Source organism: Siniperca chuatsi, linkage group LG9 (assembly GCF_020085105.1).
Source record: "Siniperca chuatsi isolate FFG_IHB_CAS linkage group LG9, ASM2008510v1, whole genome shotgun sequence".
NCBI lineage: Eukaryota > Metazoa > Chordata > Actinopteri > Centrarchiformes > Sinipercidae > Siniperca > Siniperca chuatsi.
This window is the reverse complement of record NC_058050.1, coordinates 16,300,901-16,327,575: the sequence shown is the minus strand read 5'-3', so window position 1 is coordinate 16,327,575 and position 26,675 is coordinate 16,300,901. Positions and strand designations below refer to the sequence as shown.

The following is a 26,675-nucleotide window of genomic DNA, read 5'->3' as shown; positions in this document are numbered from 1 at the left end:
TCATGAACTTTACATAATTCAGTATTATGTATAATGGATGAAAATAATGGTATTTATGAGAGTGTTTCTCCAAGTAATTATTTTCAGTTTTACCTTGATGTCCGATCTCTCATCCTCCTCCTCTTCCAGGAGGTCGCTGTGTTCTGTGCGCGATGTCCCAGGAGACTCGCTGCTGTTCGGAGCCTGAGGGAAGACCAAGCATTTTTGAAGAATTACTAGGATGAACAAGACCTCACTTGAAAAAGAACTAAACTAAATGTGAGTATTACATTACAATGTTAAAGTGAATTTTCCCTAATCATCGATAGAGATATCTGGCATACACAGACGGTGAACAAAGAAATTTACCATGGGCTCTTTGACATCCTCCTCATCATCATTGCCACGTGTGGCGTTGTGATCACTGTGAACAATCTGAACTCTGATGTCACTCTTGGAAAGACGAGTGCACCTTTTACCTATGGGGATTGAAAATAAGAGGAGCTTTACTTGACATTATCAAGCAGACTTGTACATCAAAGATTCTATTTAAGCACAGGGTGAAACGTCACAAAAATTGAATAAAATCTGTTCAATTTTAAGCTCACAAATGAAAGACATTCTTTAATCCATTTGATCTGAAGAATCGGCTGTTGACCCTCTTGCCCATACTAACCATTGAGCTCACCTTTGCCTGTGTGCCTGCAGCAGAGGGAGACCAGAATGATGACGCAGATGAGCAGGACACAGCCTCCACCTACTGCTCCACCAACAATTATCAACATAGGCAGGGCTTCTGTAACAAGAACAGCAATGGAAGAAAAGTGTGGCGTATGGGGAGGGGGTAGATAGTTGTCAAGAGAAGGGGAGGGATGAAATGAGAGATAGTAGAGCATAAGTGTCAGGAACATGCAGATCAGAGCAAAAGAAAGATAGAGATCCATTCATTTGTCTTGCTAATCCCACAAACGTCAGCGCCTATATAAATTCATCTGCAGTAGGCCCTGAGCTGCTTACAGCTAGCGTATGCTCATGCGGGCAATCTGGCATTTCACAGCCTGGCTATTGTCTCTAATCTCTCTGAAAGAAGGGTAACAAGGCCTGACATGCAATGAAGCAACATACAGTAATCTAATTAGAGATTCCAGGAGATACCGCTGCCCATTTCTCTGGAGACCCCACTCTGCTACGTTGATGTAAATTACTGGCGATGACCTTATTTTTGGTGTCTGCTGCAACAAAGGCTTCCACTAGCATCAATGTAGTGGTACTACTGGCTAATCTTAAGATCACTTAAAGGGGCTGCAGCCTGAGATGCTGAACCAGACTCTGAGACAGTGATAGAGAATATGAATCCAACTGCAAACACATGTTGCTTCCTCTAATTGACTTTTGTCCCCAATCAATATCTATGTTATGGGGCAAACATATTCATTAAAGAAACCATCTGCTGATTAAATCATATCGATTAGAGGAGTATAATTAAGATAAGCACAAGACGGGAGCACTGCTTTCACCTAATCTGGCCCCCTTCACAGCAAGGATTGAGCATATCACTATAACTTCTGTAGCGGACTCTGGTGGGGATTATTACTCCTGTCAGTGTGTACCTTGCTCCTTCAGCGTGACCAGGGCGGTGCCGGTGCCGAAGCGGTTCCAAGCAGTGCAGTTGTAGCGCAGCTGGAAATCCTGTGCCAGAGTCTCAGACAGCACCAGAGAAGACAGGACTCCATGGTCGCTGGCCACTGTCTGCACTGAGTAACGACCGGAGGAACCAGAGGACAGGCTCATGTCTCCAAAGGTCCACACCTGTGGAGAGGAGCAAGAGAATAGACAACAGGGAGTTAAAAGTCACTTTTCTATGATGAATTCCTTACCGGTCAGCAAAGCAGAGCCCTGCACGCCTGTTTATCCTTAGATCCCTGCCTGCCGCTGACTGAACACCAGTTTCTCTCTCTGTTCTGCTTCCTCTCTGTTGACCTCTAAGTTGCTCCGTGGCTGACACAGCTCACAGGCTCATGTTTAAGCTGCCTCCCACGTCTGCCCTGCAGGTGAGGCCTAAGGAGGGTTAGGTAGCTGCACTACGAAATAAGGCTCCTCTCTGCTGTCTCCAGCGCCTGGGCCAGCAGGGCACCTGTCTCTCACTCCTCCTCACACCCTAATTATCCTCTCTCAGCCCAGCGTACGTTCAGCAGTTCAACAGGGTCAGCCGAGTGATGCCTCTCGGGCCGCTAATTGAATGCGGTTTGGCTGAAACCTGCAGGAAGCCAGTCTCCCACAGCTCCCCCAACTTGACTATCTCTCCGGTCAGTGTCGGTGCAATTACAGTTGTGAATATGTGTGTGTACGTATTTGTTAGCGTGTGAGATGGAGATGTGGTGGTGTGAAGGTGAGGTCAGCGGTAAAGCTACACTGAATGATCGCTCTCATGTGGGTGTGGCTAGGACGTAGATGGAGTACGTAAGCTCCCAAACATAAGTGAATGACGCACAACACAGATAAGAAGCTCACTTACAATCTTATCAGGCAGGGGGCTGCTTCCCACCCGGCACTCCAGCTTGCCCTTGGAGTGCTTGACAGCATGCTGCGTGGCGTCCGCTGTCATGATAGGTGGACCTAGTGCAAAGAAGAAAGAAAGACAGAGAGAGCAGAGCAAGAGGAATGAAAAAAAGAAAAAGAATATTTTGAAATACTGACCAATACCAAATTGTCAGATATCAATTTCGATGGTACTTATTCAACAGATCAGTCCAAACATTACAAACAACCCTGTATACACGACAAGAAGCCACTCACCATTTACAGTTAGAGTGACATCTCTTTCTGCAACTCCAATCCGGGGTACAATGGCCTTGCAGGTGTATGTTCCAGCATCTTCCTGCGTAACAGCCTTCAGCTGCAAGGTGTTGCCATTGCTGAGCACCTAGTGAGAAATCCAGAGAGACAAGCGAGAAGAGTGTTAGAGAGAGAAAGAGCGAGGTGGCGAGGAGAAAAGGCAGACAAAGGAGACTGGAACCTTTATCAGTGGCCCACTCATTGTGGAGGCAGCACAGAGGTGGGCTGACCATTGTAACAAATGCTGGTGGTTTGAGTTTAATTTCATTGTGAAGAGCTTTAATCACAGCATTAAGCACTCCAGCCACCGCTGAGTGACCGTGCTGCTGGGGGGATTGTTGTAATTAAACAGTGGGGACAGAACAGAGCATACTATGGTGTGAGTGGGCCCTAGCCTTTGGAGCTGTTACACTCAGTCACTCCTTAGCTCATTGATCCTGTCATTCCATCAAGCTGTGATTAATCCATTAAGCCCACCCCCACCCCCACCCCCACTCTCTCCAATTTTTTATTTCAACACACTTATGGAGTAACCCAATTAATCCATTACTTGTGGCTGTGTGAGGGACAGTGGTAGTGGGTGGATTAGAAAAATGCCTGCGCGTTTCCCTCAGAGGGGCTGAAAGCGTTCACTCTCTGAGATGACAGCATCCCTTACGCCATCCCACAGCATTCTTTACTGGGGGTGTTTTATCCAGCATCGCCTCAGAAATTGTATTAGTTACCAGGCAAGACGCTCCTATGGGATGTCTCTACTGATGGTGTGTGCGCTGAAACACTTTTACCAGGATGATGTAAAGGGAAGGCAGAAATGTCCCATTTGTTCCACCTACGAAATTAACTTTGAGGAAATGGATACTCAAGTGCAGTCTGGCCTTTTTAATGTCTAAGAGGAAGAGATGCTGCTCTTAAAGTTGCGGCACATGTTGTAATTCTGTTAGTTTCAACCACACTTTGGCTCACTGGTTGACTGATTGATTGATCGATTGATTGATCGATTGATTGAGTTAGAGTTATGACAGCACGTCATGAGTCCTGATGATGCTGTATGAATCTGTCAGTGGACAGACAGTTTTCTGCCAGAGGCTTTAGTCCTCAGGGAGCATGGAGAGAGGAGGTGTTGAAGATTCAGCCTGAAAAAGAATGTGTGGAGGAAAAGTGTGAAGGATTCATGCCTCAAGGCCATGTGTTAATGTTTCTCTCTGGAGGGATGGTGTTGAGGGGTAGTGTTGAAGCTTCACCTTACCACCGAGATAAAGTGGTGACTAGTGTTTGTTGCCTTACCACGCTAGAGCCCTGCTTGGTCCACGCCAGGGTCAGAGGAGGGTTTCCAGTCCATGCACAAGTAAAGGCTGCATCCATCCCCATATCCACCGTCATTGGCTTAGGCTCCGACAGCAGTCTGGGGCCAACTAGGGTGAAGCAACACAGACAGGCAGTTACAATCAATAAGAGACAGCTTTTAAAATAACACATACCTTGAGAAAATCTCAAAATACACAGCTTAGCCACAATGTATAGAATGTTTGCCTAAAGTTTAACTCACATTGGACATCGACCAAGGTGCTGACATTGGTGCTGCCCACAGAGTTGGACACCTCACAGGAGACAGGGTCTGTGAAATAAGAGTAGTCCACTGTCACCTCAAGGCTATCCCCATTTGCTTCAGAGATGGGAACTCCTCCTTTTGACCACCTGGGACAGATGAATAATCAAATTATACAGTCACATTAGTTCAGGGAAGGTACTTAGCCAAGCGTATCAAAGTGGCTATTAGCTGATTCATGGCTTGTGCCAATCACAATCAAACACTGCCAATCAAGCAGCCCATTTAACCCAATGAATCTATTAAACACTTGCTTATACTGCTATTTTGGATGACATCTTTACTCTGGTTGGCATGTTCGCAGCATATAATGTCTTGAAATAGTGAAATAGTTGTACTGTATCATCATAATCTTTGACTGCTGGCCCTGTTTGCATGGTGGCAGGATCAGAGTGAAACACTGAGATTAAAATGAAGGATGGATACCTGTATCCAGTGATTTCAGGATTGGCCGAAGCAGAGCAGATAAAGAGAACCTTGGCTCCCTCAGTCACGGTCTGAGGCTGGACTGACAGAGTCACTGAAGGAGGGTCTGTGAGAAGGAAAACCTTTATTTTACTGACACGAATGTATGACTTAGTACTTCATTGGATTCATTTTCATTGGATTCATTGGATTCGTTCATTAATGCAACAGAATTAAATGTGCTTCACAGATTACTGTACATAGCTTGCACTCTGCTACAATGTTGTGATATTTTGGGGTTTCTATAGGAAAGCTGATGCTGGGACACTCACGCTGGACATTAATAGTGACCGAAATCTGTCGTCCAGCAGGGGCAGCTGGGTTAAGAACCCTGCAGGTGTATGTGCGTCCAGAGTCGCTATCCTCAGGGACGATTGGAAGCATACTGACAGCCGCCTCCCTCTTCCCATCCTCCATCGGTGTCTGTAGAGTTGCACAACGATGCAGAGTAACTGTTAGATGCTGCTGGAGATCCAAGCAACAGTTTACAAACTATACTTTTAAAGAGAGATTCCATTACAATCGAGTAGAACTGAACATCAGCTCAATATTGCACAAGCAAGTCACTTGCCATTTGTGATGGCACCACTTAGGAATATCTCTATGACACTGCAGGTCTTATTTTTTCATGTGTGAGGCATTAAAATTGCCATCCTGTTCTTTGGCATGGCAGTTAAATCATATAATTTATGATGCAGTAGGGGATATTGCGCTGTTCCCACATTTCTGAGAGTGTTCCCCGTCAGCGCTCCTTGTTTGTCATCATCTTTTAAATCTATTTACTGCTCACAGAAATCAATACGCCTAAGTGAGGAAAGGTGTAGATTCTGAGGATATGGCTCACTGTTCTCTCACTTTTCCCCTCTCTTCCTCATACACACACACACACACACACACACACACAAGGAAAAAAACTGTGATGGCCAAGGTGCCTGTATGTCTGTTTTTCGAGGTGGTGACAGTGAGGAAGAAGTGTCACACATCTTTGGAAAAGAGCAAGGGCAAGCTCAGCCTTTTCCCTGGACAGCCAAATCAATGGACGCAGGCTTCCACTTCCTCAGCCAGACACACAAAAAGCATTTTTATGCTAGATCAAATCACATCACCCCGTTACCACCCCTCACTCGGACAAAGCTTTCTCTTCCCCTAGTCCCACTTCTTAACGTTGGAAATTCTCTGTTTTTCACAAAGCTATCTCACAAGATAACTCTGTATTCTTTTTTCACCTTTATTCCTCTTTTCTTCTCCATTCCTCTCATCTCCTCCCCCCTCCCCCCTCCAATCCTATTCCTTCCCTTCTCACTGCAGGCTCTCGCCTCCTTAAATGTGGCGTTTAGCGTCGTTTAGCGTGGTCAGAGAGCATGAAAAATGTGACACTTTCCCAGCCGTGCTGGCTTACGCTCTGGCGCATCCCCATTGTGTGTCTGCATTGTTGTGGGTGATTTCTTCTCTGCAGAAACTCTACTGTATGAAACACTCATGCCTGTCTGAGCTTTGGCATGCTCCAGTTATGCTGTAGTGTCACTGCATTAGCGAGCAAGGGGGGTGGAGGGGGTTAGTGAGTGAGGGGGGAGGCAGAGGAGGAGGAGGTGGTGTGGTGTGGGAGGGTCAGGCATGAGTGAAAATGGGAGGGGGACTGCAGAGAGTGAGCGAACAAATCGTGCGAGGGAAGGGTGGCGATAGAAGAAAAAAAAACTGAGACCATGGAAGAGAGATGAGAAAAATAAAAAGAGAAATGAAAGAAAAAGTGAAGGAGTATTATGCCTTAAAAGAAAATATTTCTGTTTTGAATAGCTTTGCATTTATTTCTGCCCGCTGTTACATTTTGTAATATTGTGTGGATGTTAGTGATTGAATGATAATCCTGGGCATAGATCTGTTCTCACTGTACCTTGGAATAAATTGCAGACTCCATGACCTCTCCATCTCTGTACCAGGTGATCTCAGCAGCAGGTTTGGCTCCTGAGGCTTTGCAGGTGAGGTTGTGTGGTGTGTGGGCCTTGAGACGTACAACAGGGCCGCCCTCCACCACGGGGTCTGAAGGAGGAACTGTAAAGCAGAACAAACATACAACTCAAAAACTCATTACAGCTCCAGGCCAGCACAGAGCCACAAAGAAGTCATATTGATATTGAGCTTGCTGTTGCTCTTAGCTCAGCATTAATTCAGCAAAATAGGCAAACAATATATTTTTATGGCCATGTGTCTGTTTAACAAGGTGTAGTTTCAGACAGGATAAAAGACCAAGAACAGTTGTCATTTGGAAAAAAAAAACAGACTCAACCGTATTTATTTCCTTTCTTGGGACTAGCATTATTACTCTATTTGCTCTTACTGTTGCACAGTGATGTTTCAACTGAATTGCTTATTTGTTCATTTATTTGCATGGTTTCGCACGCACCACTGGCAAGCCAAGCGTGCCACCCCTGATGAAGGCGTCTATCTCCCCAACCAATAAGAGAAGGCGTAAACATGGGGTTTGTGCTGGCCTTTCTCGCTCCCTCCACCGAACCAATTTCACTGTGTGTATCTGAATTGTCAGAGGTCCTTCCGCTGCCGCGGCACGGACACTAATGGAATCCGAGTGCTAGGTGATTTTAATTTCCATGCCGATTCCCCTGACTGCACTCCCGCCGTTGACTCCTTTGACTGTGCAGGATTGCTTTGGTCTCATCTGGCCACATTGATTTACACACACACACACACACACACACACACACACAAGAAGCCCCCTTCTCTTTTTAACACTCCTTATGTCCACACATAAACATAAACTGCAGGTTCCTGAGCGATGGACCTGATTTCATTTATATGTTTATGAAATGCATATAATGTTTTTTTACCACCAGCCTAGGTCTTTCAGGGTGCATTTCTTGTAGAAGTGGCAGTTTTATCAACTTTCTTTGCTGCCTCCACATGGGCATCTTTATAGCTGTATGTGGGTATGTGATGGCCGTAGTGCTTTATTCTGCTCTGTGCAGCTTTGACAGTGAGACTTGACACAGAAAGATGGGCTGATGAACACAGGGGAAGTCTCTGAATCTATTCATTTAGTTGAAATGTTCCTATATACTGCTTGTGATCTCTGATCTGCTTGCCTTTCCACGGCAACCCTGCCTCAATGAACTTAGAATACACACCTTAATGGCAACAGATAGATTCAAGGACAACAGGCTCTGTGGTGAAAGCTTTGCATTGTGTTGTGGCATTAGCTGCAGCATCATGCCTGTATAACTGTTCCCTCTTAGTTTTCCCCTCTTTCTGTATAATACTTGCTTGTAGGTGAAAATATGGACAACTAACAGAACTAATTAATGAGTGATATTCCTCTGCATGCCACCAGATGCCAGCAGTGCTTTGCCGATTCCAATTCCCACAAGACCTGCCCCCCCCCCCAACGTCTGTGTGAAGAAGTAGATCACTCACATCATGTTAATGTAAAAACCGCCTTGTGGTTGACAAATGTTGTGGCTCACTGTAAAATGTGCTAACTGTGCAGTCCCTGACTTTCAAGCAACTATGCAAGTCATTTGTGACTGCAGCAATCACATTATCCTAGACGTCCACAGTCTGGATTACCGCTACAGAGAGCAGAGGGGTTTCCTCTTTTTTTTTTCTAGCTAAATCTCTTGGCTTAGCCCTGCTTGGTTTGAATTATACTTTCAGGACATGATTTTTACCAGGAAACTAGATTTACAAGGGGGTTATCTTTGAGTGGTGATAAGAGATTGTTTTATGAAATGCAAATCACTTGAGTGTTATGATGCATTTTTTCATTTGTCTGTGATACGTTGGGTTTTGAATGTGATTATCTTTTGTGTATTGTACATGTGTTTTGTGATGAAGACACTCCCCTGATTGTTCCCAATCACTGCCAGCCTGCAGGCCTTGGCACAAGGGCTGGCTGTGAGGATCATGCATGAGCTGTGTATCTTACCTAGTACAGTGAGCTTGGCACGGTGGGAGCGCAGTGCCGCCTGTGTAGCCTGACACTCATACACCGCGTCATCCGCCAACTCTGCCGAATCGATCAGCAAGCTGTGCTCGCCTGATAGCGGGTCGCCCATTAAGGAATAACGCGTCCAGCCTGCGTGAAGCCAGCACGAAGAATAGAGTCAGAGACACACAAACACATAATGAAAGGCCTATAAAATGAACAGACTTATGCCTTGAACAAAAGCGAGAGAAATGTGGCAAGGTTCTGTAAGACACAAATGAAAGCAAGCAGCACCTCACTGGGCCAGGAATTGAGCCGTTGTGTTAGCAGAGCAGCGTGAGGCTGGAAATGCAACACGTGAGAAGGCTGCTGCTGCATGAGGAGTCTGTCCTTTAAACACAGACACAATAAAGATGGGGTGGCTAAGGTCAAGAGGAAGCCTCTCCACCTTCTCTCTAGTCTGCCACACATTTAAATGTCAGTGCGTGACAAAAGCCAATTGATTATCTACATTCCTACAAGACCCTTAAAATGCTATGCAACAAATTAAAGTACGGTATGTGCAGCAGTAGCCGACCTCTGTGCAGTACATTGTTCTCTAAACATTAATTTGTGTAAAACTCCAACGTTTGACAGAGAGAGACTTGGTTTCTAATGAGACCTGGCATTGATCGCGGCAAGACAGACAGAGACAGAGAGAGCAATAAACACACACAGAGCAGTAGAGAAAAAAGAGAGGGAGACAGACAGACAGAAATAAGAGGTCAGTGATAATACCTGGTAGGTCTCTCTCTCCACCCAGTGCCAGGCCATCTTTGGTCCATTGTACCATTCCCCGATAACCCACAATGACACAAGGTAGAGTCACTGACTGACCAGATACCACCACCTGGTCCTGGGGCTGCTGGGAGAAGTAGGCTGCTTGGGTGGCTGCTGGGAGTAAAGAGAGAAAGCATGATGTGAATATAACATCTCTTAGAATTCACATTTTCATAATGGTAGATGGCTAATTCACACCCAAATTCACAGATAAAATATATAGGTACGCAAACATTTTTTCCCCCTATAAATGTGGCTTCTAAGAGGAAGAGTCAGCTGCGCCTCATAACTTATTTAACTCTTTCCCAAGACCATATGGTTATACGCTCGCTGACATGAAGCAAACACACTTCTGGGGAGAAAAATCTGCCACTCTTTCAGTGTGCTTTTTGTAAAAATGGATGTTAAACAATCAAAACTCCATTAAAGTTCCCAAGGGACCCATCCGTTTGAGCCTGCTGAAAGTCAGTGGAGACACCTGCCGCCGTTCCGCTGCTGTGTTTAAGTATGGCACACAGTCTCACCGGATTGGCTGGCCTGCCTTCACATGCATACAGAAGCATAGCGTGAATATGGATCCACAGTTCCAACTGTTTGTGCCACTATGCTAAAGATTGAGTATTACAAACCCTACTGGCAGGGGAAGATGACAACACTCCAGGGGTAACTAATCCGTAGGGGAAGGTAGGAGGAGAGAGAGAAAGGCAGTTGGTTGGTTATCTAAGTGGGGTGTCTGTGTGAGTCGGGAAGAGGACTTAGGAAAAAAACCTCCCTCATTCTCCTTCTCTCTTTCTTTGTTGCTCAGTAGAGAATGGAGGGGAAGGGGGACTGAGGAAGATAAAGAGGGTTCTATTCAGGCAGTGCTAACCCCCCCCCCCCCCGAACTGCTTCTCTTGGTGGGAGTGCTTAAACAGACAGGGTTGCCCCCCCCCAGCAAAGCCCCTGAAAGGAGGGCAACATACGGCGGCCAGAGACGCGCTATTGTCCCCTTGTCCCTCTCTTTTAATAGGCCTCTTCATTTCCAATCAATCATGCTAAATGCAAGTTTAATAGCTTTTCAATAGCAGCTTTTCCTCCCAGAGGGTAGCTGGGATTTTCTCTCTCTCTCACCCCTTTTCTCTTTCCCCAGTCTCTTCCCCCTCTTTCTCGCTCCATTCTCTCTAGTTTTTCTTTCTTTATGAAAGGGGGGCTTCCAAGGTTGTTGGCAGTGTTTATTATGCACTCAATTATCCACTTCATCTCGGGGTGCACCACGGACTAAACCCTGCCCCTCACCTCCCCTCTCCCTTTGCAACCTCCTGCCTCTGTCACCCAACAGCACAATTAAAGCCTCCAAACAGTGAGTTCATCAGAAACGTGAGTTCTCCATGGCTCAGACCGTTGTGGTTCTCAACAACTGCCTCAAAACCCATTTTCACATACACCTCTCTTACTATCCATCTGGGCCAAAGGAGATGTTAATAGATAGTTGAACAGAAAAAAAAACATCGGAAAACAATGCATGTTAACGCACCTATAATGTCTCCCTGTACATAATTTTACCAAAGTGTTTGAAAAGCCTATCAAGCTGTGGATGCAAACAGGTAGGCTGTATGTGTGTCACGCACTGTGGATCAAAAGAGGCCAATTTGAGAGCGTCAATGAAAAGTGAAACGTCTTCTCGCTCAGGCTATTAGGCATTTAGCGAAGGCTGGCATTTTCCCATCATACCTTCAAAAATGCTGTTTTTACAGTCTGCCTGTCTGTCCCTAACATTCTGCTTTTATGAGCTATTGAGTGTTTTCATATGCCTCCCCTTGCAGAGCGAGTTGGGGATTTTCCTCTTTGTACTTGCAACAGTACAAACATTGATTGCAATTAAGTATCTTGCCTAGAGTATCTAAATGTTTACAATGGGTAATAATTTACTGCATTGGTTGATTGTTCAGATGGATTACATGCATTGGATTGTTTCTCTTTACCTCACCCACATACAATTTCTCACGCTCACATGTCAATTAACGCCACACGCACACACACATACTAATGCAGCCGTACAAATATAAAGTACAGAGTATGTGCTGCAGCAAATGTCTTCACACCATGTGAGTGATTCATTGCTCTCCAGATCCCTTATTGAAAATGCTCAACAGAACATCTCGACTGGCTAATGACTCATGCCAGATTCCTTTAATTCCTCCTTGCTGAATTAGACAATTCTTTGACGGTGTATTAGCAGCTTAATTACATGAATACATCTCTGACGGGGAGAGAGGGAGGAACAGAACCAGACAAAGAAACAGTGGAGGAGAGGCAGTCAGAAGAAGTAGGGAGCTGTGGGTGTGAAGAGGCTTGTTCTTGGTGTGCTGCAGTGTCACGTACACACATGCATGTACACAAACACCATAGCTTTCAGTGTTTTCACCAGACTCAAAATGAGGAGCTTGTCTATTGGCTGCAATTGAATCACATTTGAAAAGAAGGATTTGAATCACCTTGAAATCCCAACACTTCTGCAGTAGATGTGAGTTTATTTACCATTTCACCTTGAATGTTATGCAGGTAAATATGTACAGTGTAGATGAGTTGTACCACATGTGGCGTGCTTAATGTTACTTTAAAGGCAGTTAAAATTTAGATTCACACTCATCACAAAAAATGCAACATTTACACTCTTACCTTTGCTGTGTGTGTGTGTGTGTGTGTGTGTGTGTGTGTGTGTGTGTGTGTGTGTGTGTGTGTGTGTGTGTGTGTGTGTGTGTGTGTACATTTCCATTCCCCAGTAACAAGGTCACAACACATTTGGCCTGATACATTTTAATCCGGATTTCTCAAAATGGAATATCATTTTCCGTTGCTGGATGAACATGGGGCTAAGTTTATGTGTGTGTACACTTCTGCCAGACTGTGTGAGCTCAGTGTGTGTAAGCGTGTTTGCCTGGCTAAAAATGTGCCATGTATGTTTATGTCTGTCTTTGACTGTGTGTGTGTGTGTGTGCGCGTGCGTGCATCTGAATGTGTGAATAAGTGTGGAGGGTGGGGCAGTGTTAATAGGGAAAGCAACTTGTCAGGCACCGGAGGGCACATTTAGCAGTTACTTTGACACAGTGACTTTGCTGTTTTGGTCACATGGTCGGAGTTAAGTGCAAAAACAGCCTCTCCAACTTGGACAGAACCTATTAAAGAGCTTTGCGTCGACCCTGGCACTGCCTGCACTCTCTCTCCTTCATCTGAACTGATAGGGATACTTTCACATCAGGAAGGATCAGGAAGAGATGGACAGATGTCAGCAATGATCTGTCCACCACTGGAAATCTGCCTTGAATAGAATTAGATTGAACCAGTCACTGTGTGTGTGTGTGTGTGTGTGTGTGTGTACATGTGTACTGAAAATGTGTATGTGTAAACGCCAGCCATGATGCTAAAGACTGAGAGAGATAATGGCACTGCAGATGACCTTTAGATAAAATGTGGCTCTAACACACACACACACACACACAGTACAGTGCATTTACTACCAAGTCACAACAGTCATAATCTGCTACGCTTTTTTGGTAATCTGACAAAAAAGAAAAGTATTCCAGGCCATAAATCAATTTAACCCAGCATTCAAAAAGTCAGGTCCTTCAAATAAAACATAAAATAACATCACTCTCTTGTTTGTAACAGCTCAAGCGATGCACTCTGTCCATTACCCCTGTTTTTACAATGACACTCAACTGCATGCGTTCATTCCCTCTAAGAGGCTCCAAGCTGCGTTTTGCAGAGAGTCCCTATTTTAGTCCTGATTTTATTCCATGTACTCATTCCCATCCAGTGCAAAGAGTGCAACATCCAGTCCTGTGGGGTCTATAAATATAAGTGCTCTCAACTTGACTGGACAATTTGCTCTGAGCAGTAATAATAATAATAATAATAATAAATAATAGTTCAAAATGTTAAAAAATAGCGCCCGATATCTACTTGCATTTTTGCCCCAGTGGTGGAAGCAGAATCCAGCTGGTGTGAGTTTACCACAATAAGAGCCAGAGAGGAGAAAATTAGGAGGAAAAACAGACAAAACCACAGCACAAAACAAGGCAATTGGCAAAAAAGTGTCAAGCTTGGAATAAACAACCCCTTTCCCCAAATGCCATCCATTGTGCCTTGTCTAGATAAGGCTTCTAAATCGAGCTGGAAAACGCAAGCTCCATTTCTCTGTATGGAATTATTATCCCTTTGTTTTGAGTCAGGCTCTTTTGTCTTTCCCATCCTGTGTGTGTGTGTGTGTGTGTGTGTCATGTTCTTATATCCCGGTGGGGACTTGTGTCACCGTGGGGACTGCTTTTTGAGGGTTAAGACTTGGTTTTAGGGTACAGGTTACAATTAGGATATGGTTAGGGTTAGGGTAAGGGTTAAGGTGTGTGTGTATACAAACAGACAGTAGTGCTGAGGTAGCTGAATCAAAGAGTATGTCCCAAAGGGGACCCTGCATCCATCTCACGTTTGATCTGGCTACTAAGCTCATTACCATGACTCCTACAGAACTTCTGAGGGCTTGACGTGGTCTAACAACAGATACCACCCACCAACTTGTGGCAGTGAGGCACCCAACACATGTATGTGTTAGCACCACTGTGTGTTTCTTTGACTTAGACCGTTACAAACCGCTTCAGCTTGTGCCTCTGCAGATGGCCTCCTCTCTCACACCTTAATGCGTCCCGGCTTCTCTTCAATCCTTTCTCTCCCACGTTGCATTCCAGCTGCACTCCCACCCACCCACTCTCACTATCTTTTCTCCCACTCTGCGTTTTTGTGCCCAAATTGCAGTCTAACAGCTTTTTAAGAGCTGTTTTGCTGGAGTTTAATCCTCCTAGCCTCCCCTTTCAGCCTTTATTCCATTGTGAAAATCTTGGCTCAGACCTAGACCCTTTTTAGAGAGTGGACCCGCTCATCCACCCAGCCCCCCCTGCTGCCTGCTGATAACCCCACCCAGGGCATTCTCTTCCATTCCTGCATCCCTCTACAATCCAGCCCCATCCTCTCATTCCTCTGTTTATCACTCATATGTCTACAGTCAGTGAGCCATGATCCCTGAAATCAATGTCTAGCAGGCCCCCTTTGAGAGTTATATAAGGTGTTACTAATTGTTGATTTGCTTTCTCCATGGCTCTTTCTGCCATCACTCTGCTTTTCCAGACTCTGTGTCAGCTGTCATCTCTTGCCAGCCTCTCCCTTGCACTCTCTCTCCTCTATCCTGTATCCCCTGTCCCTTTCTCTCGCTCTCTGCATCTCTGGTGTGAAAATCACAGGGGTTTGTGTCAGCCTGTCAACACAACAATCAAGAAAGCAGGATAAGGGGAACAACAGAAAAAAGCAGCCACTACATGTTAGAAAGACCAGAAAAACTGAGGAAAGGTAAAAATGGAAAAAGTGGGCTCCTGTCAGCATCCAATTGCAAAGGAGCAGGCCTGAGGGGGGATTGATGGAACGCTGTAATCAGTCTGTCTCCAAGGCTGTCACCACGAGGTTTTTCTCTGCTGGAATAAGGCACTGCACACATCAGGGCAGTAGTGAGGCTGATCGCATGGGCAAGCAGTGCCAGAGTTTCTCCCTGGGTACCTGCAACAGCAGATGCAGTGGATAGAGTAATAGAGTGGCATGCATACAAGGAGGGGAAGAAGGGAGGGAAAAAAGGAGGAGGCTGGGGGGAGACCAAGAGTGCTGATGTGACATAGTCAGTGTGTGAGTGTATGTGAATGGTTCGCGCAGTCACTATGCTGCAGTGCCCGTGCAATGTGCCATAAATACACTAATTCTTATACTGTCTTCTCTCACTTGCCTCACACACACAAACTGTAGATGCACACTCACTGTCACAGTCCCATATCTTTAGGGTTTTCTAGTGGGCAGAAGCATCTCTCTGAGTATAATTCTAGCACAGCTTTTGAACAGCTCCCCCACTCTGACGCCAAGAGCCAAAGAGCTGAGAGCTGACTCCATGTAGACAGATAGCAAGTGACTGGCTGGCTGGCAGGAGGACAGGAAATAAAAAAGCCATATAAAAAAGAGAGAAAAGGGGAGGGAGTCAGTGGCAGCGGTATGAAATTGTCTGTACACATCAGCCAGCAGTGTTGACAAGATGTTGATTGAGCTAGTCTTGTCATTTCGTGTCATTCCTGCTTACCCCCTGGTGTTTTCACTGCAAGACAGCTGCTGGCTGGATCTGTGTCACAGTTCCAGCCCTTTTCTGCGCCCCCCCGCTTCTCTCTCTCTCGCTTTTTCTTTCTGTCGCTGTATCCCAAATTTCCCTCACTGGCTGCCTCCCCATCTTTCACCAGTGTTTGGGTGGAAGGGCTTTCAGTATAATTTACTGTGCTTTTAAATCATTAACTTCTTGTGCTGTTTTCAAAAGCGCTGGTTTAGTGTGTGCATAACAGCTGACATGGTGGATAAAACAACAATGGCACACATGTGACAGAAAGGCTTCTCAAAGATGGGACAGGAATTACAAATAAAAAGTAACTCTTTTCATTCCTTGCTGCAGACATGACAAGTAAATGTAACAAATAAATATATAAATAAATAATAGATTCAAAATCCATAAAACAATGAAGAGATCATGTTAAAATTGCCTCCATCTCTTGCTTTTTCTAAAAGGCGGTGGAAATGAAAACAAAGGAATTCTCTACATAGATTCTGTACTGGGACTCTGGGCCTAATGCCCTGGGGTGTCAATTAATTTAGTCAAGGGATTTGTGGTCTACTCTTCCTAATTGAGCCCAGTGGAGACCCCCTTGGCTCTTCACGATAGGAAGTAGTGCGTTTCATAATTAATACTTTTTTTTCCTTTATTATTATTATTTTTTAATGAGGGTGGTAATGTTGTAAATGTATGCATCTCATTAGAGTAAAATGGCCATCTACGCTATTGTTCACTTCTGCAGTGTTTGCTGCTGGTGAGACGAATAAGAGAGACAACCTCATTCAGAAGCAGCAATGGCACATTGAAGTCAAAGCTGTGCTTTTGTGTGTTTGAATATAAAACACAGCTAGCTCAATGAGAGTCTCATTAGTGTTGCTTAACATGTGTGCTTTTTAAAGTAGAGGTTAATGCCCGACTTGCCTCCATTTCACTGGAGCTCTCTTTAATTTGATGCATAATTCTTTTTTGTCAGCAGCTGACAAGAGCCCCTTCAGAGAAAGCAGCTGAGCTGTGTTGTGAACTCTGCATCCAATAGTAACACAAAGGCACAAAAACACTTCTAATTAAACATGTTTAAAATGTTTCTCTTCACTCTCCTTCTCATGCTCACTCCACATTACAGAAGATATGTCCGAACTATCCTGTCTTCCCATCTCTCTGTCCATAGAACATAACTCCTGGTGATTAAACAAATTACCTCCTCTCCCAGGAGAGCCATGGATTCAGTGAAAACAATAGGTGTGTGATTCACAATGATGCCGCCTCTCTGTTCTTACAAACTGCCTTCAAATTGCCATTTATTAATCAATGTCTGTGGTTAGTCTGTATCCAGAGTTTCTGTTCTCTTTTCATCTAGAGGTGGAATAAACGCAAGTTTTAATTTAACATCAAATTTTTATTCTGTTCATCAGATTCCCTGTAACTTGAATCACTCCTTTAAAATTACTGATGACTAACAGCTTCCAGAACACAAGAAAGGGAGGGAAAAAATGTTACCTGCCGACCTCAATACATCCTGCTTTGTGTTGAGAAAAAGAAGGGAAGGGGAAAACTAATTTCCTGAAACGCCATTTCTTAAGCGTTGATTAGTAAAGGAGCATAATTAGAGTGAAATGTGAAGTCAGGGTTTTTTCAGATTGCGCCGCTTCCTCTAGAAAAATCAGGCCATGATTAATGAATAAATGATTAATGAGCGAACTAATTAATCAATTAATTATTAAGCAAGCACTCTGAACAAGAAACGGGTAGGATGACGGTGAACAGTGGATATAAGAGATGGTTAGGTTGTGTGTTAGAGAAAAAAGGATTTAGGATAATCTGCCTGTTTGTTCTGTCAGTTTGCGTTGTCTTCTGTTACAGGGGAGGATGAGGAAGAGGGTGGATGGGAGGAGATGGAAGGTTCAGCCCTTGTCTTGAGCTTCCTGAGTCTTGTGTGAGAGCATCGACCTCAAAATGCTACATTTGCAAGTTTCCCCGTATATCTTGGGGTCAGGACTTTAGGTTACGCACTAGTGAAGCCTGGCATAACACTTGCCAACTACAGCAATGATGTTTGCATTGGGCTGCAAAAGGCCACGCGACCCATGGTCAACACCTCTGAAAAGGCAGAGAGAAACGCAAAGTTCTCTTCTCTAACCAGTCATCTCTCCTCCCCCTGTCTTTAACTAGGACACCCCATCAATCTTTGATAATGTGCAGTGTGGGTCTCTCCTGTGTGACCAGGCTGATGAGACATCACAGCAGGGATTGATGTATGAAATGCAGGCTCCGAATGTAACTGTGATATACTGGACCGTTTTAAGTCAAGTTTGACCTTTTTTTCCTGGATATTAATCGCTGCAGTGAAAGAATATATGTGTGATATATCCCTCCCCCAGGAGCTCCGCACACTTTATTCTTTGGCATGGGCTTCTTCCATACCTTTAGCTTAGTGGAGGTGGGGGCTTTTTCAAGTCTGCCAACGGTCCCTAGAGCTGCTACACAACAGGATATGGGACACAAAATATTATTTTAAAAGCATATGCGTTTATTGTTTCTATTAAAATGCAGCATTACTCTATAAAGCTGCATTTTCCCCACCTCCCTTCGACACCCGGAAACACATCCTCAAAGCAAGAACATGAGAGAAAGATCTTCCCTGCATATCTTTCCTGGCGTTTACTGCTGGCCTTATTAACAGAGCTGTGAGTGACGGAGGCAGAGTGTGCTAGGAGAATCTCAAGGGGCTTTGATGGAGGCAAGCGATGGAGCTGCAGCAAGCTGAGGGCAAGATCATGCTTACGTTTATCCACTCAAAGTGCCTTGTAAAGTTCTTTGTCTATGTTCCCTTTTTCCCTAACACTCTTTTTACTTCGCTGTATCTTCTAGTCTATTGTTTTTCTCTGACGGCCACTGGCTGGACTAGTGCTGCATTCTGTCCAAATCATACCATGGCATTGCAGATTTCCTCAGAGTCAACTAAGTGTGAATAGGTCTTTGTCATGCTGGGTGGGTTGGCTCATTGACTGTGAAACCTTGGACATATGGTGGCTGTGTGTTGGGATGTATCATGGCAAAGAATGCCGTGGGTTGGGCTCTTGACCCCTGCCTGGCCTTTAACACCTTACCGGGTGCAGCAAAGACTGTGGCTTGATGAACTTAAACACTTTATTGTGCAGTCTGTTTTGGGGTGTGTTTTCTTTGGGGTTTTACTCTGGATGAAGAATGTACGGGTTGCAGTAGGGGCAGATGTGTGTTATATGACCGTTTTCCCAAACACGTAGCACAGGCTTTTTCTCTGGCTGCAGTGTCACACACAGATGGACATACACTTTGTATGTAACACATTGTTTACACGGTGGAAGGAAAGCTATGCCTATGTAGTGCCTGTATCTTTGATGGCCAGACTTCTACAGAGAAATCTCCTTTTGTCCTGGTGTGATAAGACTGTTAACTAAGTGTCTAACAGGAACGTCTAGAGCTTCCACTGTGGTGACATCGCCACCCAAACAGAACCACATTACACAGGGAAATTAGTTCAGCTTCTATCCACAAGTCTAGTCATACTACAAAGATAACAAAAGGAAACCTTAAACTTTTGAAACACGTCTCTTGAGCTCTTTTCTCTCTTTAATACATTCTATCTGTCTGTCTGCAAAACAAGACTTTCTTTGCAGGTCACATCTACTGAGATACTTCAGGTTTGGGGCTCTGATAAACAAGTGGAGCGTTACATGCTCTTAAGCCCATCTGGTGAGATGATCGATCATTAGACAGAGTGTGGAGATAACTCCCTTAGCTTGCCTGCTGGCTACCACTGATCCCATATCACCCTTGCAGGATATGGTATGAATCACAGGAAGTCGAGATCGATCTATATAGGTTGTGCCGCTGATTAAAAATCCCATTTGGCTTAGCCACCCAAATGCCTCAGCGATGTGTGGGTGTGAGATGTGTGCATCTACGTGTGTAAAATAATAGCTCCTTTTACCGATTTCTGATATTTGTTGAACCCTCTCGACAATCTGTCCTACCTTCATTCTTTTGCTTTGCTCAGTCCATCCTGCTCTTAAATCTCCCTTCTTGAGAGAGTCGTCTTTTAAATCTTAATTAAAACAGACTCCAAACCCCCCCACCCTCCCAGGGGCTGACTGAAAGCAGCTTAGAACAATCAAGAGGACGGATTAGAAGTGAGAAGAAAAGAAGAGAAGAGGGGATGCAAGAGGGAGGGGGGAAAAAACAACAAGAATGGAACAGCAGAGAAAAATATTGAGAGCAGAGAGAGAAATGACCCCTTTCCTTCACCCCCCTGATCCTCTCTCCTTCCCCCTCTGCTCTGTCTCAGGGCTCTGGAGTCTTGGCCTGACCTATTGACATTCAGCTTTTCGGCAGATTAAGCAGGGAATGGAGCCTCTGGAAAGGGTAAACACACTGGAGGAACAATGACCAACAGGCGGCAACCTTATTGGATTCTAATTAACTGTCAAGAGAGACGGCTAGGGGCATGTTAAGTGCTGTGGGACACAAGTTAGAGCCCTAGACCTTAAGTACCACAACTCACATCACCTACGCTCCCCTCCTTTCTTGTAGATTGTCACTGTCTTCCATTATCTTCCTCTGTATCCCTCTATCCTCACTATTCTTCTCTCTTTCGATCTATTTGCCCGCTGTTTCACATATGGCCCATGAGAATGGCAAGCAGAGGCTTTTAAAGCACCCCTCAGAGAGCTATTTGCCATCCCTCTTTCCTGGGATACCTCTCCTTTTCTTTCTCCCCCTCTTTTTTAACAAGGTGGAACGAGGCTCATCCCCCAGAGGTAGCTGTTTGAGCGATAAGGTTAAAATAGGCTGAAAAATTGGGAGATATTATTTGATACTGAACAGATTGAATTATCTAGAGTGAGGGAGAGGGATGAAGGAGAGCAAAATCATTTTTCTGCATCGCCCTCGGGAGGGACACTACCGGAGGGAGTGAGGGAGCTAAACGGGAAGGAGCGAAGAGCTGAACCTCAGTGGTCACGTATGTGAAAATAGAACCAGTTCTTTTCTTTTTTTTGTACTCCTATCCCAATTAACCGGAGCACTAATTTGAGTGTGAGTCCAAGCAGGTCTACTTATATGTGTGAACTTTCTCACTGGTGCAGTGGGTCTTCTGTCTTTGAGTGGTCCCCTGATTATACCAACTCACAATGGTGCTGTGGTTTCCGGGGTCCCCTGTATCATGGAACCACAAGCTAATTAGATCGGTCTCATTAATGTGTTCGTGTGAGAGAAGGCGCTGGCCATCATGTGTTTAGGCTGACACAGAAGGGGGAAAAAAAGCAATGCCCTGCTAGAGAGAGGCCATCATCACCTCAGCAGGCATATAAAGCAATTCATTAACTGGTGTGAAAACAGCCACACATGCGCAAACACACACACACACACACACACACACACACACACACTCTCACACCTGAGTGTGAATACATATACTAATGCTATGGGTATTCCATGAACCCGTTGCTTGTTAACACATTACCTGGGATCAAAGAGGCAAAGGCTGGAAGGAGAGAGGACTAGAGGAGTCATTATTTGTCGAGGAAAATTGCAGCCCTGTGTTATGTTTGTCCTTCGGCAAACCTGGCAGAATAGAGGTCTCATCCGTTTCACAAAACGGAAGGATCTCTTCCCTCGTCACCATCATGTGAGAGTCTTTGAAATCCTCAGAGTACTTTTTTTTAATCAAAGCTGGGAGGAAATGAATCGGCGCTTCAGTTGTGATCCAAGCCTGGAGGTATAAAAGGGATCCACATGACCACTGTCCATTTCCACACCATTACAGCAACAGTCATGGCTATAATAGGTTGAATTGGGCCATTGATTTCTCTCATGCACCCTCTCTTTCACTCAAAAAACTAGTCTGTGCCAGTTCTGAGATACCACCGGTTCTTTTTAACAAAACATCACATGCTCAAAGACAGCTCACACAAAACTTAAACCTTAGCCCAATAAAAGAACACACACACTCACACACACAACCAATGCAATATGGCCCAGCTTGAGATCCTGGGGAGTTAAACAAAAGACTAAGAGAGTTTAAATTGGCTTTTAAAGAACTCCCCAGAACAATCATGGAGTTGACTTGAGCTACTATAGTGTGTCAGAGGACTGTTCAGAGAAAGAAGGGTAGTTAGGCCGAGGTCTATTGTGCAGTGAATGGCTAATCTTAAGTGTGACGGCTCAAGAGCTTCCCTCGACCGGCTTCAATAGGCCTCCAATCAGGCCTGACTGCCCCATAATCTTTGGTCAGCTGTTTTAACTGGCTTGTGATTGAGTGGCTTCATTAAAGCCCTATTTATTTTCCCTTGTATCACAGTCCTGAAAGACTGGTGACATGCTCAACACACCCACGCACCGCCCACACATGAACCTGAGCAGATTCACAACTGCATTAACACACAGAGAACATTCAGCAACACAACATCGACTAGCTAAGCACATGGTCCCTTTCAGTTAGTAGAAAAGATGTAAACTCTCTTTTTTTCCCCTAAACTGTGCTGGTTTTAACAAACTTTCAACTTCTCTTTCACTTTTACCAGCATCTCCTCGTCAGCTTTCCTGCAGCTTCACCGCTTCAGAACATCACCAGTTCTCTCTAGAAAACTGTCCCAGGCCCTGTAGCCTGTGATGCCTTCGAGGGTTTGGCATGTGGCTGTGTTGAAGTGTAATTCCGCCTGAACAAAATAGCAGGCCAGGTCAAATCATGGCCTCACACAGACAGAGACCCTCCCAAACAAGACACAACAAACAGCTTTCTGTAGCCACTCTGTCTTTGATCTGAAGAAGCAGAGATGAGATCTGTCTCCTCTTACCTCTCTTCTCTTTTGCCCTTTTCTGTTTTTCTTTACGACATCTCCTTATATCTCTCTTTCCCCTCCCGCTGAGCAGGTGTATTAAATGAGGTGACTATTCCAGCAGCATTGGGCCGCACCTCAAAGTGCATTCTCTGAAGAGGGCTTTTCTCTCCTTCCCTCTTATCTTTTATCCCTTCCATCGCCCCATCTCCTTTACTCTCCCTTTTCCTTTCCCTTTATCTGTCTCCATCTCCTTTACTCCTTTTAACATGTTCCCTCGCACTCTTGAATGTGAAATAGAGAGGGCCATGGCGCTCATCTATTTAAATTCATCTACACCTCCCTTTCTATCTCCCTATGTGCATCTCTCTCTCAGCCTATTGTCTGTTTAGCTATACGTCTAATTATGCTGTCTCACTTATGTAATTAGCGCAAAAATAAATGGCTGCCATAGCTTTGTCTCTCCCCTTCACCCCTCCCGTTGCAGGCTCTGAGAAAACAAATTATGGAGAACAATAGGTACAAATGGCTTCTGCACCAAACCACATGATGGATGCAGCCTGGGTGCCCTGCATCTCATCCCATCCTTTTCCCCTTCCTCGCTTCCTCTCTTTAGTCTCCCTCCCTTCTCCATTATCTCCAGCTCTATATGTCTCTGTTTGGAAACAGGGGAGGACTTGAGCACTCTCTCGCCCAACTACCCTATCATTGTATGGCTGTATCATCTGTCTTCCCTTCTTGGCACTGACACTATATTCACACTGACATCATATTAGGTAAGGTCCTTTTTCTATCCCTTTCTTTCTCTCTGCTCTACTCTCTCTTTACCTTCCCCTGCTGTTGTCCCCACTGGCACTCTCTTCTCCTCTATCCCCCAGAGCATTCTATACACCACAACTGCAAAGCAAACGCCTGGGACTTTCTAAAGCAAACAGCCAGCATCCTGTGCCGTAGCTCCATCTGTGGATAGTCTGAGTAGGGAACAATCAGTCCCTCTCCTCCTCTGCCTCGTTCTCTTTCCAGCCCCCTGGGATCTACACAGCACTAGGATGCCTCAGTCAGACGGGTGCAATGTGCTGGAACAATGGTTGGGCTGCTTCCTCCAGGAGGGGTATTAGGTTCACCTCAGCCAGCTTGGGAGGCACTTAGCCATGTGTTCTTGCCCTCCTTGCTGCAGCTTCACAGGAATGTGGCAGAAGCAGAAAAGCCTCCCACTATACACCTTCCTTACCTCAACCTCATACACCCCCTATACACAACTCTATGCTCACACACTGACACGCATGCACGCACACAACCACTTTCTGCCTGTCCAAATGTACACCTGAGAGCCAATGTTTAGCCTGAGGTGTTGAAATATCAACTTTCTATTAATCCCCCTCAGACTTGCAGTCAGTTTCACCTTTGTTGTTTTTTCACCTCTGCCATGCTGAAAAAAACCCCAGCAGTTTTGGTTTACACCAATACAAGCATATCCATTACCTGAAATGCTATGCTCCTGACAATAAATCCCTTTGACCCCTCTACCTTCCTTTCCTCTCTCTCTCTCTCTCTCTCTCTCTCTCTCTCTCTCTCTCTCTCTCTCTCTCTCCCTCTCCCTCCCCCTATTCTCATCCTGAGCCCATTGCTGTCTCCGCATAGGCATTCTTTGGCCAAACAGACGGCAGGGGAGAGACATACCTTACCCTCTTACCGGTTGAACCACCACCCACCTCAACCACCCACACACTTCACTATTCCTCAGGTCTCCACACAGCTCAATAACATTAACATGTTTTGCCATTGATGGAGCCGCAGTTAAAAGCCCAATCAATAAGCTTTGACTGACACCCCTCAGTTGATGGCAAATTGGCTGTCTTCTCTCACAGACCTCCCAGGGCGAGTTTCTCAGCCTAGTCCAAAATGGAAAAATGGAAATAAAAGACATTGCTACCCTTTCTCCAACCCTTCACACAGCCTCCTACAACGACACAGAGCAGTCTTTCATTGTGCAGAGGGAGAAGAGACTGAGCCAGAGCCAACCCACTATTTTGGTTAATGGTTGAGTCACTAACACAATATTAGCCCTGGTGTTCCAGGCAGTTTGAACTGACAGGAAGGAGAGATGTAAAGAAGAATAAGAAGGGGGGCTGGACTTCAAGGAATGAGTAGTTGGAGTATTTAGTCCCACAAGGGTATGAACTGTTTCCACTACTAATAAAGTGAGCAGCAGGCAGGCAATTTCTTGTTTCCTTGAATGTGTTTTTACCCCTAGTTGGTTATGGAGATGACATGTCCTGAGAGTTGGAGCATCATTAATTAGACAGTTGGACTTTGACTAATCGCTCCAGAAAGAGCACACAGCCCCGAAGATGCCAAACACTCATCTCAGCTTATCATCCTCTGCCCAAGTGTCTGCCCTTGACCTCTCTGTGTGTGTGGGGTGTTGCTTCCGTGGGCTCCTCATGAGTCATTTCTGGATGATGTACACATGCCATATAAGCCCTGGTACACCCAGCTAAATATTTCACATCTTCTATTTAGTAAGGGACACTGACAATCAAATTTCATATAAGGAGAGTAAAAAGAGAAGTTAATAAATCAGTATAGTGGTAAATAAATGCTGTCTGATGTTATTTCTAACTGAACTTTTCTTTTTCCTGAGCCCCTTCTCAGCTGCCAGAATCTTTCTCCAACAGAGCTATCTTTAATACAAGGTTAAGGAACACAGCTGTTGAAGATAACACAGGAACACATATTGCTGCAACGCAGAAGATAAATTTCAATTTGCTGTTGGTTTCTGTGTCTCGGCAGGAGATATGAAATTCTTGTCTTGCAGGGCAAGAATTGATTGGAAAATAAAAATGAATGTGTGGTCTAGTATGTCTGTGATTTTTCTGTTGTATGTTGGTTTCTGGGCTTAGGGTCTTTTGAAATGGTGATACATCTCTCTAGAAGGAAGTGACACTTGCATTTTAGGGGGAGATAAATGCAAGTCGTTCTTAAAATAGCTGCTACTGTATAAACGTGACTGTTTCCCTTGGGGGGCTGTTTTAATGACTTGCACAGAATCCTGGTTTTGCCCTCTCTCTATTCTTTTCATTACTGTGTTTGTACAGAAGAGTAAATGAGTAAACAAGTTTGTGCTGTCCCCACCAGTCTGTATGCTGATGATACAGCCTGAAGTGCTGTAACTGGGGAAGAAGACTCCAGGCAATGGCAGGAAGCTGACACGGCCCCTCCATTGTCCTACCCCCCCCCTCCAGATCCTCCGACTGCCCCAGAGGAAGACAAGGTGAGGATGTGCAGAGACAGACACAAGGCGAAAGCGAAGACAAAAAGAGGATGGGCAGGCAGAGGTAAAAATAATACTGGAAGAGGCCAAGTGCTATCCGCAGTTTGCTACCTGGACACTTTGGATTCCTGTGTTGAGCCATACCAGTGTACACATCCAGTTAAGTTGCTAGCAGCTGATAACAAAGCCTCAGGACACCCTGCCAAGTTCTTTATCTGTGTTTACCCGCATGGCAAAGCTGATTAGAGACAGGCAACATTATGAAGCCCCATTGTTTCCTTTCTCCTTCCAGTTTCTCCTTCCGTACACGTAGTAAATGCGTGTGCAGGAAGGGGGAATGGGAGGATGTCTGTTTATGAAGAAGGGCAGAAAGACAATGGCATGTGTGCATGACACGTCTTCAGGATGAGAAAAAAAAACACGGTTTTAGATCTTGATCATTCATTACCGTCTGTTTGTGTGCGCCTGTGTGTGTGTGTGTGTCTGCATGAACGAATGATTTGTGAAAATTAGCATCTAGAGGCTTTCTACGAGAAACATTCAACAACAACATTCAAACATGATTTTTTTTTTGTTTTGTTAAAATGCTTAGGTGAACTAAAATACTATACATATCTCGGATACAGATTAAGATATAGCTATATCATAACGAATGTACAGATCTTTACATTTCATTTGTAGCCACAAGTGAACTGACATTAAATTCAGATATAATGTTCAATATAACATCCCAGCAGCAAAACCATTACACAGAGCTCACATAGATAGGAAATCAAAGTAGG

The 26,675-nt window shown here is 44.8% G+C and overlaps 1 protein-coding gene across 5 annotated transcripts in view; it reads right to left on the bottom strand.

The window, feature by feature from the left end:
* kirrel3l (kirre like nephrin family adhesion molecule 3, like) overlaps window positions 1-26,675 on the bottom strand; it is a 67,965-nt gene that overhangs the window by 2,298 nt on the left and 38,992 nt on the right. For 2 of the 5 annotated variants that reach the window (XM_044207662.1, XM_044207658.1), the window contains exons 2-14: window positions 9,600-9,755; window positions 8,823-8,972; window positions 6,777-6,934; window positions 5,158-5,308; window positions 4,847-4,952; window positions 4,361-4,509; window positions 4,099-4,226; window positions 2,776-2,902; window positions 2,495-2,595; window positions 1,590-1,788; window positions 656-775; window positions 349-458; window positions 94-183 (exon numbers count right to left, since the gene is read on the bottom strand). In XM_044207662.1, the coding sequence (XP_044063597.1) occupies window positions 94-183; window positions 349-458; window positions 656-775; window positions 1,590-1,788; window positions 2,495-2,595; window positions 2,776-2,902; window positions 4,099-4,226; window positions 4,361-4,509; window positions 4,847-4,952; window positions 5,158-5,308; window positions 6,777-6,934; window positions 8,823-8,972; window positions 9,600-9,654 (1,644 nt within the window). In that variant the 5' untranslated portion in view covers window positions 9,655-9,755. The remainder of the gene's footprint in view (window positions 1-93; window positions 184-348; window positions 459-655; window positions 776-1,589; window positions 1,789-2,494; window positions 2,596-2,775; window positions 2,903-4,098; window positions 4,227-4,360; window positions 4,510-4,846; window positions 4,953-5,157; window positions 5,309-6,776; window positions 6,935-8,822; window positions 8,973-9,599; window positions 9,756-26,675) is intronic. The other 3 variants (XM_044207660.1, XM_044207659.1, XM_044207661.1) reach the window with 3 other exon arrangements.